At 29.5% G+C, this 20,268-nt stretch overlaps 1 protein-coding gene, 1 long non-coding RNA gene and 2 other non-coding genes across 4 annotated transcripts; 3 read left to right on the top strand and 1 right to left on the bottom strand.

The window, feature by feature from the left end:
* LOC107885113 lies at window positions 1-2,511 on the bottom strand. The gene is made up of 3 exons (XR_001680334.2): window positions 2,002-2,511; window positions 1,168-1,322; window positions 1-1,099 (listed from the first exon to the last, which is right to left on the bottom strand). It is a non-coding gene; the product is annotated as an uncharacterized LOC107885113 (long non-coding RNA).
* A 2,168-nt stretch (window positions 2,512-4,679) lies between these two features.
* On the top strand, window positions 4,680-4,748 carry Mir3035-1 (microRNA mir-3035-1). Its single transcript, NR_040200.1, has one exon. It is a non-coding gene; the product is annotated as a microRNA mir-3035-1 (primary transcript).
* A 5,788-nt stretch (window positions 4,749-10,536) lies between these two features.
* On the top strand, window positions 10,537-12,384 carry LOC100160578 (heterogeneous nuclear ribonucleoprotein 87F-like). The gene is made up of 7 exons (XM_029491829.1): window positions 10,537-10,657; window positions 10,863-11,067; window positions 11,135-11,266; window positions 11,541-11,765; window positions 11,828-11,929; window positions 12,008-12,089; window positions 12,206-12,384. The coding sequence occupies exons 1-6, from the start codon at window positions 10,577-10,579 to the stop codon at window positions 12,085-12,087; spliced, it is 825 nt and encodes a 274-aa protein (XP_029347689.1). The 5' UTR covers window positions 10,537-10,576; the 3' UTR covers window positions 12,088-12,089; window positions 12,206-12,384.
* A 2,655-nt stretch (window positions 12,385-15,039) lies between these two features.
* Window positions 15,040-15,108, top strand: Mir3035-2 (microRNA mir-3035-2). The gene has a single exon (NR_040201.1). It is a non-coding gene; the product is annotated as a microRNA mir-3035-2 (primary transcript).
* Window positions 15,109-20,268: the final 5,160 nt, after the last annotated feature.

The following is a 20,268-nucleotide window of genomic DNA, read 5'->3' as shown; positions in this document are numbered from 1 at the left end:
ATTTATAATTTTTTATACATAATTATATAATAATATAATCATAATCATTTATCTTCGCCCTAGTGGTTTGGAATATTTTGCTGATTATTATAAAGTACCTATATGAATGTTGTGTGCTCCTTAAATATAGGTTTTGAGTTTTTGGGTTGACCTATTGGGTAAGTGCAACGCTCAATTTATGGATATTAACAACATTGCAAGTCGATATCTAATCAAGAATTATTTATAAAATTATTATAGTTGTAAAAATATATTTAAACATGTGTGGATTGAAGGTATAAATAGTATCAGATGAATCAAGTAATAAATAAATAAGTGGAACTCAAAATACTAATGAGGTGAGCGCCGCGCTCACATCGCAACCACTGACGGGTTAAGGGGATTCCACACTGTGATTTTCTGTTTTTGTCTAACACACGCGCGACATATGATTTTAGACGGATTCTTTGCCAGACATATCAATTGATCTAATAAAGCGTTAAGAATTCTGAAAACAGATATGAATTCTTCGACAAGTCTACTTGAAATCGACTTTCCCATAACTTTGATTTTTTGATTTTAGCTTCTCCAAAAATTGAAAAACAAAATTGTTTAAATACTCTTTTTTAATATGAAGTTTTCATGGATTTGGGGATTTTCATGAATGATTATAATAAAGTTGGGAATGTCCATTTTAAGTAGACTTGACGCAAATTCAAATCTGTTTTCAGAATTCTTATCGCTTTAATAGATCAATTGTAATGTTTGGCAAAAAACACGTCTAAAATACTGTCGTGCGTGTGTTAAACAAAGACAGAAAATCACCGGGTGGTGTCCCCTTAAGGAAATACTGATATTTTAAACAACACTAGTTTTCAACAAAATCAATTTTCAAAACATTGAGAGAGGTGAGCAAAAGGCTATATTTATTAAATCTATTGATTTATATCTAAAGTGTGATGCATTAACTATAGTCTATTTCTTTAACCGATGCTGTTTTTAATGTTGTGCTTATAATCAGAAGTGAAAATGTTCGACGCATTTCCCTGTAAATTTTGGGCATCTTGAAACCATGAATCCGTTGATTTCTATCCATTGAATAAGTAATAAAACTATAAATCTGCACACAGTAAATTAAATTAATTTAAAATTTAAAATTGTAATACATTATATTTTATACTTCCTTACTGGAGTAAGGTTATCTGCCTAGTTACAGGAAATGTCCTGGTTTAATTTTGATAATTAGTTTTGAAACGTCTGACTATCAATTTTAAATTTGCATTCCAAGCAATGTTCTCAGTATGCGCTTCCATGAATACCACTCTCTGTTGATATGATAGACCCTGTTAACCGAATACCATTTTAATAATTCAATTAAGGGTGTCAGTGTCGGTTTTTTCAACATTACAAAATTCTATAAAATTTGAAAATCATATTTTATATTTTAGTTAAGTAGTTTAACTAATCTTTTACAGTAATCTACAGCTTTATTTGTTTGTGTATGGGGGGAGGGGGGGGGGGTTGATATGGTATATTATATCAACAAAAATGACTTCACAGGTAAAACTCTCTTGCCCTGTAAAATGGTCGGATTTTGTTAATTTATTTATTTAAAAGAAGAGAACATTTTTCAGTTTGAATCAAAGGCCGAATTTTCATTTTGCATTGAATAGTGATACAAAAATAGGTTGAAAAAGAACAAATATTGTGCATTATTCAAATGCATATTTAGCTTCTATAATTATAACTTTTAAAATTGGGCTTTAACTCCACCTGCAAAATGTTCTCTTATTTTAAATAAAATAAAAATTAACAAAATCCAACTATTTTAGAGGGCGTGAGAGTTTTTCCAGTAAGACATGTTTTGTACTAAAAAACGCACCGGCTTCGGCGCCCTTAACCATTTATGATAATATACATATACCTTACTAGTTAAAGCCTGAATTTTGTCGTGATTTTATTGAAAGTAATGTGAACAGAGAAATGCTTGTCAAATGAAATAAATGAGTAACATATAAGTACCAATTGAATAAATGTTACTCGTCACAGAATCGAATAGGTGCCAATCAGTCACCGAGTCTGGCAAGAAGGCACACACACATTGTCGACGTCGTCGGCGGTTAGCAACTTGCTACCCTCACTCAGAATTATCAGTATGTGGGCGTCCGGCAGTCCTCGTATCTGAAACTCGACAGTATAAACATATGCATCGACATTACCAAATATATTGTTCACCGTTATGTGGCACAGCAGCTACTCGAATTTCGCGTCAAGCACACTGGTCACCAGGTCCGGTCTGTCGCTTGCCGTGACCCTCCGCCGCCACTATGTTCTGTGAGATCTCCGGCCACCTAGGATTACACGTAAACGTAATAAAAAGATTAGGCTTTCCAAACTTACACGCAATGCCTATAGCGTCATAATAACACTATTTCATGTAACGGGGACCACCTGTGAACGACGACGGCAAAATCATCCTACGGCGGCTTACCAGTCAACGCAAGATTTTTGTTGTGATTTTTATTGAGAGCATTTAATAATTAAATAATATTATTAAGTATAAATTATTCATTATTATTGTTACCTATTTATTATCAGCTCTCATCTATGAGAGCGATAAAGTTATCAAATCAACATTGACGAAATGGAGGGAATAGAGATGGGAATAGAGATAAGAGATTTTCAAGATTTTCAAGAAGAAAAATTTGTTACGTATAGTTACGTACTTATTACCATTTATTACCTACTTGTATGGTCGTATCGAAGACGCGATACGTGTGGAGTGTGACCTGTGCAGTGGTTCAGTTCAGTGAAATAGTGAATACAATAGGTAGTACAATGCCTTCGACTTCGAACATGTGGAATTACTTCGTGAAAGTTGATAAGCCTCATAAAGGTGGTGCTTAAAGTTATGACGTAATGTTGTCGTGAGAACTAGTGTCAATACAACTAACTTGAAGCAACACCTCAAGCGCGAGCACCCCGGGTTAAATACTTCGAAATCTCCTAAATGTTCTAAATCAAACACCACTTCAGTTGAAGATGATGAAGCCGATGCTCTATTTGTTCTGTACGTGGTAAGTATCATGATTTAACTATTGAAATATGTCAACATTTCAATGACGTGGACATATCATATGTTTAAAATGTATGATATAAATTTGTAATGGCAGTCTGGTGCTCAAGCCACCTTGCATACAGTGGTTTCTCAGTCTCGACCAGAATCTTCGTGTTCCTTACATTCTGAATATGACTTGGTGATATAAAAACGAGCGATACATTGTCTGTGGTATCAAACTTAACTACCGTAAGCGAGTATGAGTTCAAAATTAATACAACCTACAATCTATCAATCATATTTTAGTGAATTCAGATCCTATTAAAGTAAAAACAATATTTAAGTATTCAGGGATTTAACAAAATATTTATTGTACGTGTAACTTAATGAACAGTCAATATTTACCTGCTATGTATCGATAATATACTTAATTAATATAACATAATATAATGTAATTACTCTATGGTATTGATCACAATTTATTCGTTTTAAGATATACTCCAATTGCTTCATTAAAAATCTTGGTTCTCTTCCTTTACAAAATATTATGTACAATTAGCATGGCCTAGGACACGGAATAATAAATAGGTAATAATAATATATGAGAGGTACAGTATAGCATACTCTATGGCAGGCCCATCCATTTCTTTGTCATCTATGATGATAATACAATATCTTGTAAGTTTTGGTATAACCAGCGAAAATAAAAAAAGTTATTTGAAAATGATCGATGACGATTTGACTATTGACACAATGACAACCACCGAAATCAAATTTAAATAAAAACATACGAGTTTCTCTTGATCTGTGTCGGGAAAATGTCTAATAAATGAGCTGTGAGCATCTTGTAAATTTCTCAACCGATTACTTATTAATTTTACATTGAAATATATTATTAATTCAATTTTTTTGTTTTAGGTACCATATTATAAGATGTTAGTAGCAGTACTAGGTACCTTATATCATATATATATAGTAGTATATATGATCTTAGGGTACTACCAAATAGTCCAATATTCGAACGTTCACTAAAAATTTGAATTTGTTCATGTTCATTGTTTTTTCCATATGAACACGTTCGTGGAAAAAATGAATGCGTTCATTAATTTATACCTTGATGTTGTATGTTAAGCCATACCCACTAGAATTTCAGGTAAGTATTTTATTTTTATAATTCGTAGTCAGATAAATATATAATAGGAATATTATAAGAGAAAAATGTTCTTATATAATAATATGATAATAATATTAATCCATATTTATACATATTATTATATTTATCAAATGGTAAATAAACTTTAATTTCTTAATAATCGTTCAAATTCATTAAATATATAAACAATATTCATGTTCTATTTGAAAAAAATAATTTAACATTCATGTATGGTTCACTAAATATAAACGTGGAGTCATAAATTATGTTCCTTCCAAACATAATAAAATACTCTGATTATAATGACTTTGGACTCTAGGATTATCATTCCTTTTTCATTCGGCAGAAAACCAACAGGAGACGTTGTGACCATAGACAAGAATACTACGATTATGAGTGCTGATGTCAGGAACTGTTCGTTATGACCTTCATTCCTTCCTGAACCCCAGTGATCAGGGTCAAAGTTCTCAAAATCTATAGTGCGACCAAATTAAGACGATGACCAGATAACCGTCTAAAGCAGGTTTGGTCCCATGTTACTGGTCATCGTCTTAACTTGGTCGCCCTATACAAGACTATATGTTAAGGGAGATTGGCAAGTTTTTATTCTACAACTGCAGGTAAGCAAGGTTGTTTAAATTCGTCCAGTCCCCAATGAAATTATATTTTTTATACAAGATGTAACCAGACAAATATGTGAAAGATGTGTTCAGAGAGCAATTTATTCTTATAGTTTAAAAATATTAAAAATCTATAGACATAATTTTTTTTTTTTAACAATTGTACTAATTCAAAATTTGAAAATTATTTTAAGCGTTTGTAGTTAAAATGTTTGTGTAATTTGTTATTTTATGTTAGCTACCTATTAAAAATGTAAAAAATTTTCAATTTATATTAAAAACAATCCTGGAAATAATATACAAGCTGGATAGTTTGTTATCTTATTATAATACAAACTATTTTAGTAATAATTTTTTATTTTAAGTATTAATCATTGAATTTAAATTTAATACATAATTAAATTACTGAGACGTAAGTTTAATGAGGTATACTTCAAACCTACTTTAAAGCAGAGCAAGTTCAAGGTGTTTAATAATATATTTAAATTTTTTTAGACCAACAAAATTACTGTTTATTTGACTAAAATGTATTTAGGTACTTATTGTACATTATAATAATAATGTTGTTGTTCTATTATTTTATTTTATTATTGAATTTTAAATGCTGTATTATTTGGAATTTGGAGTTAAATAACTTAACCTGACAATACAATTAATTAATTTACAACATAGAAAAAATACAACTTAGTTAAAAGTAACTTAACTTAAATTTGTTATTTCATTAATGCCCAGCCTTGATTGTTCCTATGTTTAATACTAGTATATATTATTATATTGATCAATACAATCATTACTTATTTATTTCTATCTTATTTTTGTACATTGAAAAGGACTATAATAAACCATAATAGTAGAAACATGTTTTACAATTGTTTTTGTTTTTGATAATATACTGTAATATGGTGTAGTTATTAGTAAAATTTTACAATAAAATACAAATTGTATTAAAAATAATATTTTTATTGATTTTAAGTTTTAATTTAATTATTAATAGGTATTAATAAAAACTATATAATATATATATCATATAAAGAGCACTCTACTTATACGCAGTCACTCACACTAATGATCACTTACTACGCACACATTTACATGACCTGCATGCACACACATATTATAGTTAATATAATTTAGTTCATAAATAAATTTGTAATTTGTAATTTGTATAAAATAATTTTGTATCAAAAAAATTGTGTACACACTCAGTTACTGCTCAGCAATCAACAACGATAACAACTACTGTTAAATTCAAATATTTCGCGTTACACCATATTGTACATTTATAATTTGCAAATAATTTTGAGTTGGAAATTCCTAAAAATTTTTCTTTTTAAATCTAAGATTTGAAAAAGTAATACAATATTTCTCATAAGTTTATCTACTTTTATCAAAAAAAAAAAAAAAAATGTCTAAAAGCATGTCAAATTAAATTTTTATGAGCGTTTGTAGTTCATATTATTACAACATTGGATATTCACTCGATTTCTGATGTGACGATTTTCGTATTTTGTTACAATTCAAAAACGAATACATGAAAATTTTACCGAATGTTTATATTTTTATTTTCTATGCACCATAACATTTTGAAAATATTTTAACTTGTTTTGAGCTGTTTACGGACAATTTTAAATTTCAATTTTTTTTTTTATGAATATCTATAAAGTAAAGTTTTATTTGTTGGGCCAAAAAGCATGAAAATTGAATACAAGGTTTCTGATATATTGTTACAATAGCAGTTGAAAAAGATTAAAAATATATAGGCACAATTTTTTTTTTATAAGTATTCAATGTTTGAATTTTGACAAAACTTATTAAATTGAGTATTTACAAATTATTTAGTAATATTAAATTTATAAAATGTTCAACTTTTATAGCTAAGGATTAAAACTTCAAAACAAAGTTCCACCTGAGTAATTAATTCTGTTACCAAAAAATCTAAAAAATACATAAATACATTTTTTACTATAGTTATTTTAAGTTAAAATTTGGATGAAATTACATATTAAAAAACCAAGAATAACCATTTTATTTATTTTGTTGTAATTTTATAATATTAATTCAGCCGGCTAAGTAATAACATTTAACAATATATTTAACAAACCGTCACTGCTCAGAATCATATTTTGTGTACAATAATAATATTATATCATTGAATTCAAATTTAATACCATCCATATTACAGTGACCCACTTGTTCAGCAGAGCATCCACTTACCAACCTTTTTTGTCATAAAGCTGTTTATAATTTCATAAGTTAATTGTTAATGTATGTGATTCTATCTATTTATTGCTAATGATGAATTGGCCGTCAAACTAACCATTTTTATATTACGTATACGGCCATACCGGACACTGATTAGTGATTATCAAGACCAAGTACCTACCTATTAAAATGACATTCACCCCATTTCAATATCTATTAACAATAATTTCAAATGTATATTCATTAACTATATTTTTAATATGAGTGAAACTGTAAAATATTAAGAAAACAAAATTGTCTCTACTACTTTATCATGATTTTTCGGTCGAAAGCATATGTTGTAATTTTATTGAATTTAGGTTTTGATTTTCGGTTAAAAATAATACATATTGAAGTAACTTGTAGGAGGGGCGTCCAGAAGGATATTATATCTCTCTGTGACTCTGCAGACTTCAGAGCACAGATGTGAAATAGTTGTATGCTCCTACAATGTTTCAACACCGTCAAGGTTTTTAGAAAAAATATTGAGTCTGGTAAGGAATTATTTTGGTATTTATTATTAATCAGGGAGTAAATACAGGTACCCCGCAAAACATTTTACCCCACTTTGAACGCAAAACTCATAATCCGCTAGTAAATTGACCTACTTATTTATACCTGTAACCCCAGGGTTGAAATATTTCAACCATGTATAACCCGTAAAACAATATTGAACCCGGTTTCGGACACACAACAATTTCACCCAGTTTTTAACGGGAAACTCATTACTTGCGTAGAATTTCACCCTTATTTGTACCTTATACGTTATACCAAGGTATTAACTTACTTTTAGATTTTCATTAAATTGACTGTTAACTTACTAAATTTCTTTTTCAATTAACGTTAAATTAACGAATTAATTGTTCATTTTAAGAAGTAAATTAAGTTAATTTATTTTGTTTTAATTTTATTTTATTTCACTATTTCAGTCTATTTTGTTTTCATGTCAAAAAATATTTACCGTTCATTGTTAAAGTTAAAAAATTTTATCATTCGAATCTAACTTATATGGAAATACTCTATGAAGTATAAACATATATAGTCTATAATTTAGTTTTGGAAAAAAATTGAGTATGCTTGCGTTTTACGCTAGTGTTTAATTTAAACAAATTAACTTTTTTTTAACTTAATAAAAAGTTAACAATAAGTGTGTATTAACTTTTAACTAACTGAGTTAACCTATAGTTTAATTAACTTTTAACTTTTAACTTTTTCTTATTGGTGCATAGGTATTAACTTAACTGAGTTAAAAAAAAAAAAATAATTAACTTGCCTAGCCTTGTGTTATACCCGTAACTTGCCAACAAGTGTACCAGGTTTCTGTCGCAAAACCCACAAACAATATTGAACCTGGTTTTGAACGCCAACTCCGAAACCCACAACTTTTTTATCTGGTTTCTAACACGATACCCGTATTATAGGTAGGCATCAGCAATATTTTTAATTTTAACCCATTTTTACTCCTTTTGGACTTATAATACGTGACAAACGACAATGTGACATACAATACTTATATGTGACAAATGCAAATCCCTCCAGCAGCATAGCTCGCCTTTCTAGAGGCTATCACACATTCTAAAATTCAAGTAAGCCGAAAATGTGAGAATGCCGTGTTGCGACGAAATTAAAAACTATAAACTAAAACCTATTAGACGTTAAATTCAATATTTATTTATATTAAAATATGTTGTATTGATATATAAAACGTATTGTATGTTATGATGTTATATGTCATACGCAAGAAGTGCAGTCGTCGCTATCGCCTACATGCAATCAATGTGATTATCTATGTAAACTACAATAATATTGTAGTCGACCGGCGTTCGCGTGTTCTCGCTTACAATGTGGATTAGGCCTACAGGGGACATCACAATAAAAAAACACACCTCATGGCACGCGCACCTCATGCTTTTAAAGTTTTAAACAACATGGGTGGTGAGAAATTATGTCGTTTAAAAAGCATAGTGGTGTAGAAACTTACGCAATACTGCATTGCAGTTATCCTAAAAATCGAGAACATTCAAGTAATATAGCAATATGATTTTTTAATATATAGTCTGGAAAATCCATACTTTTATGACAAGGAGATATTGAAATTATTTCAGTAAATGCGTCCGGAACTTTATTAGAATTGAAATGAGGTAAACTGAAAAAGTGTTTAAGCCACCTTCCAATTTCAGAATAATTTTTCGAATATCCTTAACATTTTATCTTTTTTCGAACGCCTTGACCAACTTTGTCCTTTATTAATTTCGGGTGTTCAAATGATATCAATAATATTCATCTTGTATGGGTTCCTGCTTAAGACCCCTTGTACACCCAAAACTGTAACTACCAGATGGTTATCATTGTTCACTATTTTGTGCGCAGACGAGTTGTCGTAAATTTAAAATATATATTAATATGTGCGCAAACGAGTCTCCACCTCATAGGCAATGAATTTATATCATGAATTAAAATTTAAGACATTCATTACAGTTACCAATAATAGTATTATATACTTAATATATACAGGAGAGCGGTACCCGCATTTGCTCACTTTCTTTTACTTTTGATCCAATTTGCAATCAGAACCCACAGTACCACTCCATCATCTATTTTCTACTTACTCCAAAATGTAATAAACAATTAAACACAATATATCATTGCAGACCGATACATTCTTCGCTATACCGAGAATAAAAAAAAATACAAAAAAAATAGCCTTTGTCGTATATACTATAAGAAAAAAAATCAGTATTATTACTAATGGGTAATTATTATTAAAAGGTTTATATTTCCCGCCATTGGTAAAGAGAAATATTTGTGCGTCTTACTTATGTTGTTCACACTGTTACAAGCGTCCGCGTCATACAGCATCAACCGTCCTCCATTTTGCTGTACCGCAAACAGACACCTACGTTCCGAGTTATTGAATCGTTTTACCGTAACACCGTTTGACGAGCGCGACTTCCATTTTTGTTTGTGAATTTCAGTCTTTATAACATCAATTATTTTTCTGATAAACTAATCTTAGGAAAACTTGTTTTATATTGTTGATTTCAGTTGACTATATTACCGTTTTATTTGCATTACTTTTTTCTGATTTTGTTCGTATTGCGAGTTTTCTCACCAATCATGGGATCTAGCGTAAGTAAATTTACCCTACCTTATTCGAATCAATAGCATTAATTGTTTTATTACTTTTATACACACAATCAAGTACCTAATAAATACATTGGAAACCGCTCACCCGAAATATTTGTATGTCAATCATAACCCATGTGTTTCTTTTACTGTAGGAACCAGAAAAATACAGAAAATTATTCATTGGTGGTTTAGACTTCACCACAACTGATGATTCACTGAAAGCATTTTTTGAGCAATGGGGTAAAATTGTAGATTATGTTGTCATAAAAGACCCTAAATCCAAAAGGTAACCGATTTTTTTTGCTTTGTTTGATACTTTTAATAGTTATTATAATCATTTTAATGTATATATTTAGATCTAGAAGATTTGGGTTTATTACATATTCTCAATCATCTATGGTTGATCAAGCCATGTCAAATAGGCCTCATCAAATTGATGGTCGTGAAGTGGAAACTAAACGCGCTGTACCGCCTGACGTATGATATTTACATCCAATATTTTTTCTTATATATTATGTTATATGCAATTTAAAAAAAATAAACAGTGCATTTTTAAAATTAATGTCAATGATGTATGATAAAACTACTATTTTGAATTTTTCCTTATTTTAACTTAACAACAAATAAGTATAATTGTTTACCTATTGTTAAACTTGAAAATATTTTATTTTTATGATCTTAGGAAATTAAAAAATCGGATACTACAGTTTCTGCAAATAGAATTTTTGTTACTGGTATAAAAAACCAGTCGGAAAATGATCTTCTTGAATATTTTGGAAAATTTGGCAATATCACTAAGATAACAATAGTAACTGATAAAGGTGGCCAAAGAAGAGGATTTGGATTTATTGAGTATGATGATACCGATTCAGTTGACAAAGCTATTTGTGAGTAACATTATTACAAATTAAAATGTATTTTTAAAATTAAAACAATATGTTTGTTGAAATGTAGTGGTAAAAAGTCACCAAGTTGATGGAGAAAAATTGGATGTGGAAAAATCTATTAGTCGTAGTGATGGCGGTGGTAATAGAAGTAGCTGGAGAGGAAATCCGAGAAACGAATTATGCGGAGGACATAATAACAGTAAATATGAATCTATATATATTTATTTACAACTATATTTTGCATACATTCAATATTTAATTGTATTCATGGATTCTAAGTTTAACTTTTTACATTAATCTATATTAAAAAATAAATACCTACATAATACGCTTTTGATACTTAATATCTCTTAGTACTTGTTGATTAGTACCTAATTAAAATGCTAAAAAGAAAGAATAATTTATTGTCTTTAGTGTGTATATGATATGTATCTTATATATTATATTTGATCCTTTTTTTTGTTGTCCATTAGGATTAAATGGCGGTGGTGGAGGATATAGAAATTCTGGAATGGGAGGAGGTTATGGCTCTGTCGGAGGCGGTTATATGTATGGCGGCAGTGCGGGCGGGTACAATTCTAATTCTGGTGGAGCCTGGAAAGGCAGCGGTGGTGCTCCTCAAATTTTGGTTAAAAATTATCCAAGTTGGGGCAACCAAAGAGGTGGCGGTGGTGGTTGGGGAGGCTCACAACAACCTAGTAAGATTTATAATTTTATTTTCTTAATATTTATTTTTGTCTAATTTCAATGAATGATGTAGGTAACAACTGGGGTCCAAATCAAAGTTATGGCGGTGGTGGTGGTGGCCCGATGAGGTCAAATTATACCTCTAATATTCGTACTACACCTTATGGAAACCCAGGTAGTTGTATTTAATATATTGATTCATTCATACCTGTTTGTTCAAAAAATATAATTTTGACATTTTTTCTTTATTTAGGAGCTGGTAATGGAAATGCAGGTAATGCTGGCTCTGGTCAAAATCCTGGTCGACGGTATCAACGCATCACTTTCTACTAAAGGTAAACAAAGTTAAAACTATTAACAAAAATTTCACCCCAATTTATTTTATAATGTATGTATATATATATTTAGGATTCTAATTTATAATGGTTTTTTGTTTTTTGAAAATTGTTAGGCAGGATCCGAAGACGCAGTCTGTTAGGCAGTATAAACCAAAATAGGAAACTCATACCGGTTATTTCTATGTATTATTTAAAACCGTTCATGAGTTGGGTATTAATGACACAAGAGCCAGTCATTTGAAATACATTCTTATCCTCGCCTACTGGTCATTCAGCTTATTAAATTTATCTAATAAATACATTTGTATTAGTAATATAAATTTCCTTAATGTAAGTCTTAATAAATATGTAGAATATTCAGAATAATTGTTTTAGTTTTTAACTAGTGTTTTGGTTCATACAAATTAAAAGGTTATTAGTATTTTTTATTTATACATAATTATTTTAAATGGACTTATTCAATAGCATTGTTATATTTTTTTCTTACAATAAAGATAATATCTTAATAACATGAAATACGAAAATTATAAAATATGACATTTGTATAATATGTCTTGTGCTTTAATTACACAATCAATGCATATACCTTGAAATTATTTAAAACTCTTATATTGATTCCAGTAATTTAGCTTCTAAATGTAAACACACATTTTTTGAAAATAAAATTACATAGGTAACAATATGTATTCTGTTTCTATATTATATAGGTAAGGTATGCATTTTAAATATCTATTAGTTAGTAAATAATAATGTATACATAAATTATATCTTTATATAATATACAAGGTATATTAATATATTTTATATATTTACTTTTGGTGTCCATTTTTTAAAAATAATGGCTTGATATTTTCTTATTTAAGTTAGAAAGTTGGTATTCAGTAGGCTTAGCTAGAAAAAATTCAAAATAGTATTCAATTGAATAATGATTAAAAAAATGACATAAGATATCAAGAAATTTAAGTTAATTAGTTTTAAGCTCTTAGACCCCAAAATAGGTGTTTAGCGTTGTAGTCTCCTCCAATTATGAAGTTGTCCTTTTGGATGGCATTGAAGTAGTCGGTCAGTTTTTGGGTGGTAATTTTAAGTTTAGGAGGGGAATATATAGCTGCAATAGTGAATGGTGTAAAGTTTAGTTTTATAGTTAGCGCACAGGATTGCAGGTAGTCTAGTCGGAAGCTCGGGAGTTCTTGGAATAACCTAAGAGGACTTATCCTATATAACTTTGTCAAAAATAAAAATTTTAAAGTACTTGCCCCACCTGGACCAACTTACTGGCCAACGTCCTTAAGAAAAAACCCTGATATTCTGGATATATTTGTTACTAAAATTCCTAACAGAATACACACTACCACTGAAAACCTGTTAGATTTAAATTCTGATCACTCTTCAATACTGCTAACTGTAAACACCTATCCACAAATCTGCCCCCAACCACCTAAACTATTCTATTCTCACACCAATAAGCTTCTATTCCATACCTTGTCCAACAAGAAATTAAATTAAATGTCAAATTAAAATCTACTGACAACATCGACTTAGCAATTAACGACCTAACTAACTGCATACAAACAGCTGCTTGGGCATCAATAAATCCAAATGAGCTCCCCAAGGTAACTAATCTAACTCCCCAAAACATAAGAGTTATCATAGCCGAGAAACGTATATTAAGGGCTCAATACCAGCGAACTAGACTACCGTCGGATAAACATAAATACAATAAACTGGCAAACAAATTAAAAATAATTCTCACTAAACATAAACTAGAATCATATCATAACTTATCTAATCTATCAAATAAAGACGGAAGTCTTTGGAAAGCTACCAAGCAAGCTCTTAAATATAAATCTTCGAATATTCCCATCAAAAAAGACAACGGCACTTATGCTTCTAAAGACTCAGAAAAAGCAGAATTATTCAAGACCCATCTGCATAACACGTTTTAGCCCCATCAAAACATAATTAACTATGACAATATCAACTCAGTAAACCAGTTTCTAGATACTCCCCTTCCCCTCTCTACCCCTGACAAACACTTCTCACCAAATGATGTTAAGTACATAATTCAAAAATATCCCAATCGAAAATCACCGGGCTATGACCTAATCACTGCTGAAGTCGCTAAGTATCTCCCAAAAAAAGCTATCATTCACCTCACTCATATTTTTAATGCTATACTAAGACTCTCCTATTTCCCAACTGTTTGGAAAATCTTCATCTATTATTCTTTTTCCAAAACCCAATAAACCCCCCAGATATGGCAACGTCTTATAGACCTATAAGCCTACTTCCGTTTTTTGCAAAAATTCTTGAGAAATTAATTCTCAAACGAATTTTACCTAGCATCAGTGAAAATAAAATTCTTCCAGATCATCAATTCGGCTTCCGCCAATCACATTCTACAATCCATCAAGCTCACGGGATAGTTGATGCAATTTCTTTCTCCCTTGAGAAAAAATTATATTGCACCTGTGTCTTTCTGGATGTTTCACAAGCGTTCGACAAAGTTTGGCATCATGGCCTACTATTTAAACTCAAAAAATTCTTACACCCTTCCTACTACCTTCTCATTAAATCATTCTTAACCAACCGCAACTTCCGAGTATGCTATGTCTCCTCTGTCTCAATCATAGCCCCTATAAATGCAGGTGTCCCTCAAGAAGGCATACTTTCCCCGATACTATATAACATTTACGCATCAGATCAACCTACGACACCTCACACGTTAACTGCAGAATATGCAGATGATAAAGCAATAATTTCCATCAATGCAGCCCCTTTGATAGCTTCTAGAAATCTACAAAATCGCCTACATCTTATGGAAAAGTGATACACAAGAATGCTACGATTATGAGTGCTGATGTCAGGACCTGTTCGTTTTGACCGTCATTCCTACCTGAACCCCAGTGATCAGGGTCAAAGTTCTCAAAATCTATAATGCGACCAAATTAAGACGATGACCAGATAACCGTCTAAAGCAGGTTTGGTCCCATGTTACTGGTCATCGTCTTAACTTGGTCGCCCTATACAAGACTATATGTTAAGGGAGATTGGCAAGTTTTTATTCTACAACTGCAGGTAAGCAAGGTTGTTTAAATTCGTCCAGTCCCCAATGAAATTATATTTTTTACACAAGATGTAACCAGACAAATATGTGAAAGATGTGTTCAGAGAGCAATTTATTCTTATAGTTTAAAAATATTAAAAATCTATAGACATAATTTTTTTTTTTTTAACAATTGTACTAATTCAAAATTTGAAAATTATTTTAAGCGTTTGTAGTTAAAATGTTTGTGTAATTTGTTATTTTATGTTAGTTACCTATTAAAATGTATAGTATTTTCAATTTATATTAAAAACCATCCTGGAAATAATATACAAGCTGGATAGTTTGTTATCTTATTATAATACAAACTATTTTAGTAATAATTTTTTATTTTAAGTATTAATCATTGAATTTAAATTTAATACATAATTAAATTACTGAGACGTAAGTTTAATGAGGTATACTTCAAACCTACTTTAAAGCAGAGCAAGTTCGAGGTGCTTAATAATATATTTAAATTTTTTTAGACCTATAAAATTACTGTTTATTTGACTAAAATGTATTTAGGTAGGTACTAAGTACTTATTGTACATTATAATAATAATGTTGTTGTTATATTATTTTATTTTATTATTGAATTTTAAATGCTGTATTACTTGGAATTTGGAGTTAAATAACTTCACCTGACAATAAAATTAATTTATAACATGGAAAAAATGTAACTTAGTAATTTCCATTTTATTTTTGTACATTGAAAAGGACTATAATAAACCATAATAGTAGAAACATTTTTTACAATTGTTTTTGCTTTTGATAATATACTGTAATATGGTGTTGTTATTAGTAACATTTCACAATAAAGTACAAATTGTATTAAAAATAATATTTTTATTGATTTTAAGTTTTATTTAATTATTAATAAGTATTAATAAAAAAATATATAATATATATATATAGGTATATATATCATATAAATATGTGAGCATAAGTGTAATATGTACAATAATTTAAAAATGTTGTACCTATGTAAGATTTAAGATATACATGAATTTAATATTGTCTAATGGAAGTAAATGAATCTATATTGAAGCCACAGTCCTTCAAAGAATATGAATGTTAGATTTTATTTGAATATTGTGAGTGTAGCTGTTGGCTAAACAAGTAGTTTTGTATAAATTTATCATATGATATTATAGTTTATTTTTATTTGTTAAAAGTCTTATTATATTATTATTATTATATTATATTAAAGTCTCTATAATAAATTTTATTTTAAAAAAATTGTAAAGATTAAATTTTTCAACATGTTTTTTTCACTAAACCGACATTTTTAACAAAATATAAAGAAAATTGTATGTAAAATTACTTTAAAATAATTATAATAATTATATAAATATGTATATTATATGTATCTAAATGTATAGATAAGTAGGTATTACTATATAACTAGTGTTTATATAATATATATATATTGCTTTCCGTGTGTACCCAAGTATTCAAACTCCTCCTAAACGGTTGCACCGATTTTGATAACATTTTTTGTGTGTACTGGAGTGGGTCTTTGTATGATTTGAATTCAAAATAATCAGACGACGTAGGCCCAAGCCTGGAGGGTGCTCAAACAGGGATTTTGAGATTTATGTTGGAAATTTTTGTTTATAAATGGTTGCTATTAATTATAGAAGAAATAATAAGTAGAAATTAGTATTTATTTATTATTGGTTGCCATTGGTTATTCGGGCAGATCAGGTTAATGCATCAAATCGAATTTTCACACATTGCCTACCAGGGTGGCTGAGTTGCACTTACTGCAGCGAGTTACTCCCCAAAAGAGTTACACAATCACAATTTTTTTCAGAGTTCTAATTTTAACGGGCATCGAAGTGCGCGGGATAAACTACTATAATATATATTCATTCTGTCCGTGTGTATGTCACTGAACTCCTCTTAGACGACAGGACCGGTTTTGATGACATTTTTTGTGTGTGTTTGAGTGATTCTCTGGATGGTTTGGATTCACAATTTGGACCAGGTAGATCCAACCAAGAGAGGCGCTCAAACAGAGATATTAAGATTTACGATGGAATTCTTTGTTTATGAATAGTTGCTATTATTTACTCGGGCAGATGAGGTAAAAGCATCTATAAAATCGTCACGTTTATGGTTTCGAATAAATAAATTGTATCTTATAACAAATATGAAAATTGAATGTATATTTGTAGCTATTATAATATAAGTACACAAAAATGAGAACATTTCAAATTGTTCTTGGAGATATCAGGATAGTTTAAAGAGTAATTTCAACCAAGTTCGATATAATATTCGGTATATTATACCAAGTGCTATCCAACATAAATTAATTGTCCATCTTAGTCGATTTAGTTCTCAAAATGACGCAAAATTGTATATTTTTGGAGATTTCGTTTTTTGCAGCTTAAACTGATCAAGCAACGAATTTTTTTACAACATATTATTTTTATTTTTCATTGTAACTAAATACTTTATTTATTTTTCAGTCGTAGACTGATAAACTATCGATCAAGTCGTACCGTTACACGGCACTTATTTTTATTTAATAATGATTATAAATAGAAACAAATTAAAAATTAATAGAATTAAAAAAAAATATTCAACAAAATAGTATTCAATAGTACAAAAAAGTATTTAAAATAATACAAAATAAAAAGTATTCAATACCTACGGAAAAAAGTTTTTGAATACTTTTACTCAAATACTTTACAATACTGTACAGAATAATCTTCAATAAATAAATTTCGTCGGTGACACTATTTTTTTTGTCACGCCTGCACCAAAAGTTTGGTTTCCGATAGCGGTTGAAGCGTTAGAAAGCTTCCTTTTTCTATCCTGCGGACGGTAAAGTGGAAATCCCCAAAAGTGCTGGTCGCACATATCACGCTCGTGTCCCCTGCGGCCTGCACAACTAGACACTGAAATCTATACCACGGTCCTTACAAAATGTAAACTTTTGGTTACATATTATATTCATACTATAACCTCCATGCGTGAAGCTTAAAATAAATAACACAAAATCGTTTTTTTCATGAAATATTGTTGTCGTAGAATTATGGCCTAGTTGTTGCATAGATCCCTATATTACCTTTGCCGTGATCGATGAATGCCGCATGAGGCGTGACAAAAATTACCAAGTGTAGCTCGTGTGGGAAGGCAATTTCTATATACCTACTAATTTTTATTTTTGACATTCTAGACGACTTGAATAATTTCAACACTTTTTTTCCGGGGCTTGAAATTGAATGGAAAATTTTCGGTTTCGGCTTCGATTTTGTATACCGATTTTAATTATTTCGATTTTGGTTTCAATCTTTCAATACCGGTCAAAGACAATCAAAACAAAAACAAAATAAAATCATCTGTAAATATTATAGATATAAAAAAAAAATTGTAAAATTGAGTTGCTGCCTTGTTCGTCACGCACGTCCATAGGCGCAAATAGGGGGGGGGCTTTAGAGGCTGAGCCCCCCAAAAATGTCCATAGCCCTCCCAAACATTTCCTACATTTTGTTTTAAGCTTATTCAAGAAAATGCGAGTGTATGTGATTTATTAATATATTATACATGCTTCGATCTCATAAAGTGTTGCAAAAATGATAATATTTTAACAATATTTTTCTGGGAGATACTGTCGACGATTTTTTTCTCCTTTAAAATTATTAAAATGTATTTATCTTAAATTAAAATAGTTAATTTATTAAAAATTCATTAAATATGCATGTTATAGGTATGCATTTATGACCAAATATGCAATCTAATTATGCAAAATACATAATTAAATATTATAGTGCCTTATATTTTAGGAAATTCGATCATGATGGTACTTTAGAGAGGTCTTTATTTAGATTTTCTCAATAGTTATTTAATGCCACGGGAAAAACTACAGACAAATTACAAAATGAGCCTTGAAATGAAAAAGTTTGAATACCTATGCTGTATAGTGTATACTGTATCTCCGTATAATACATATACATAAAAAAATAATTTATGCGTTTATGTATCAATTTTCTGGCTGCCAGAATTCTAGGCCCAATCCACTCATGTTGGCTATCAATTCGTCATTATAAACAATGTAGTTATAGGTAATATCTACTGTTTAACATAAAAATAATTTGTGGGCATCATTAATTTTTAATAACATTGTTGTTCATCCTGATGGAGACAAGTAAAATAACAAAAATAGTGTCTTCAAAAAAGAAGACACAACAACTTCACAAGTAAACAGACTGCAAAAAGTCGAAAAACATTCGTCAAGACGGTCTAGTATCAGACCATGACTGTCTAGACAGTATTTATTATTTAGTATAATTTATTATAATTATATAATTATATATTATATTACATCTAATATATTAACATACTTTTATTTATATCTATAATTATAATTATAAATAATTTATTATTTAGTATAATTACTAAACTGTGTGTCGGGTTCTTTGTTGAAAGTCGAAAAGAATAGAGATGGTTGTTCGAGTTTCTAGCTATCAATCCACACCGGTGTAGGTGATAACTGACTGAGAAAACCACAAACAGCGTATTATATATACAGGTACTTTTTTAATTTTAATTTTAAATAAATATTTTTTTTTAAATTTTATTTTCTACATTTTAAATGCAGAATCGAAAATATAGATTCTAGTGGGATTATGAGATTCGCTGAGTGTGAGTACAAATTTTGAAGCTATATTAGTTTGAAATTAAAGTCGCGTATGCCGTAAGTCGAATGTTTGATGATTGTCCTAATGGATAGGGTCTTTTGTCACGTTTAGGGCTAAATAATTAATCAATTAATTAATTTAGTTATTTTTAATTTTATTTTCCTTTCACTATTTTGCTGCCTTGGCAACCTACAAGGTAGACAACCTTCACATATGAAAGTTTAAAGACCCAGATGACTTTTACAGTACCTAGTTAGGTAAATTATTTCTAATCAAACTCAAAAATATAATATAGTATTAACTATAACCGTTGTAGGTAAAATACTGATATCAACAATTATTTTAGAAATAATAAATGAGATTATTATTAATTAATTCAACTTAAATTAATATGTAAAAAAATATAATATAATATATTAATTATTAGTATCGCATTTTA

This window comes from Acyrthosiphon pisum, chromosome X, assembly GCF_005508785.2.
Source record: "Acyrthosiphon pisum isolate AL4f chromosome X, pea_aphid_22Mar2018_4r6ur, whole genome shotgun sequence".
Classification (NCBI taxonomy): Eukaryota; Metazoa; Arthropoda; class Insecta; order Hemiptera; family Aphididae; genus Acyrthosiphon; species Acyrthosiphon pisum.
This window is presented reverse-complemented; position numbering and strand designations above follow the sequence as displayed.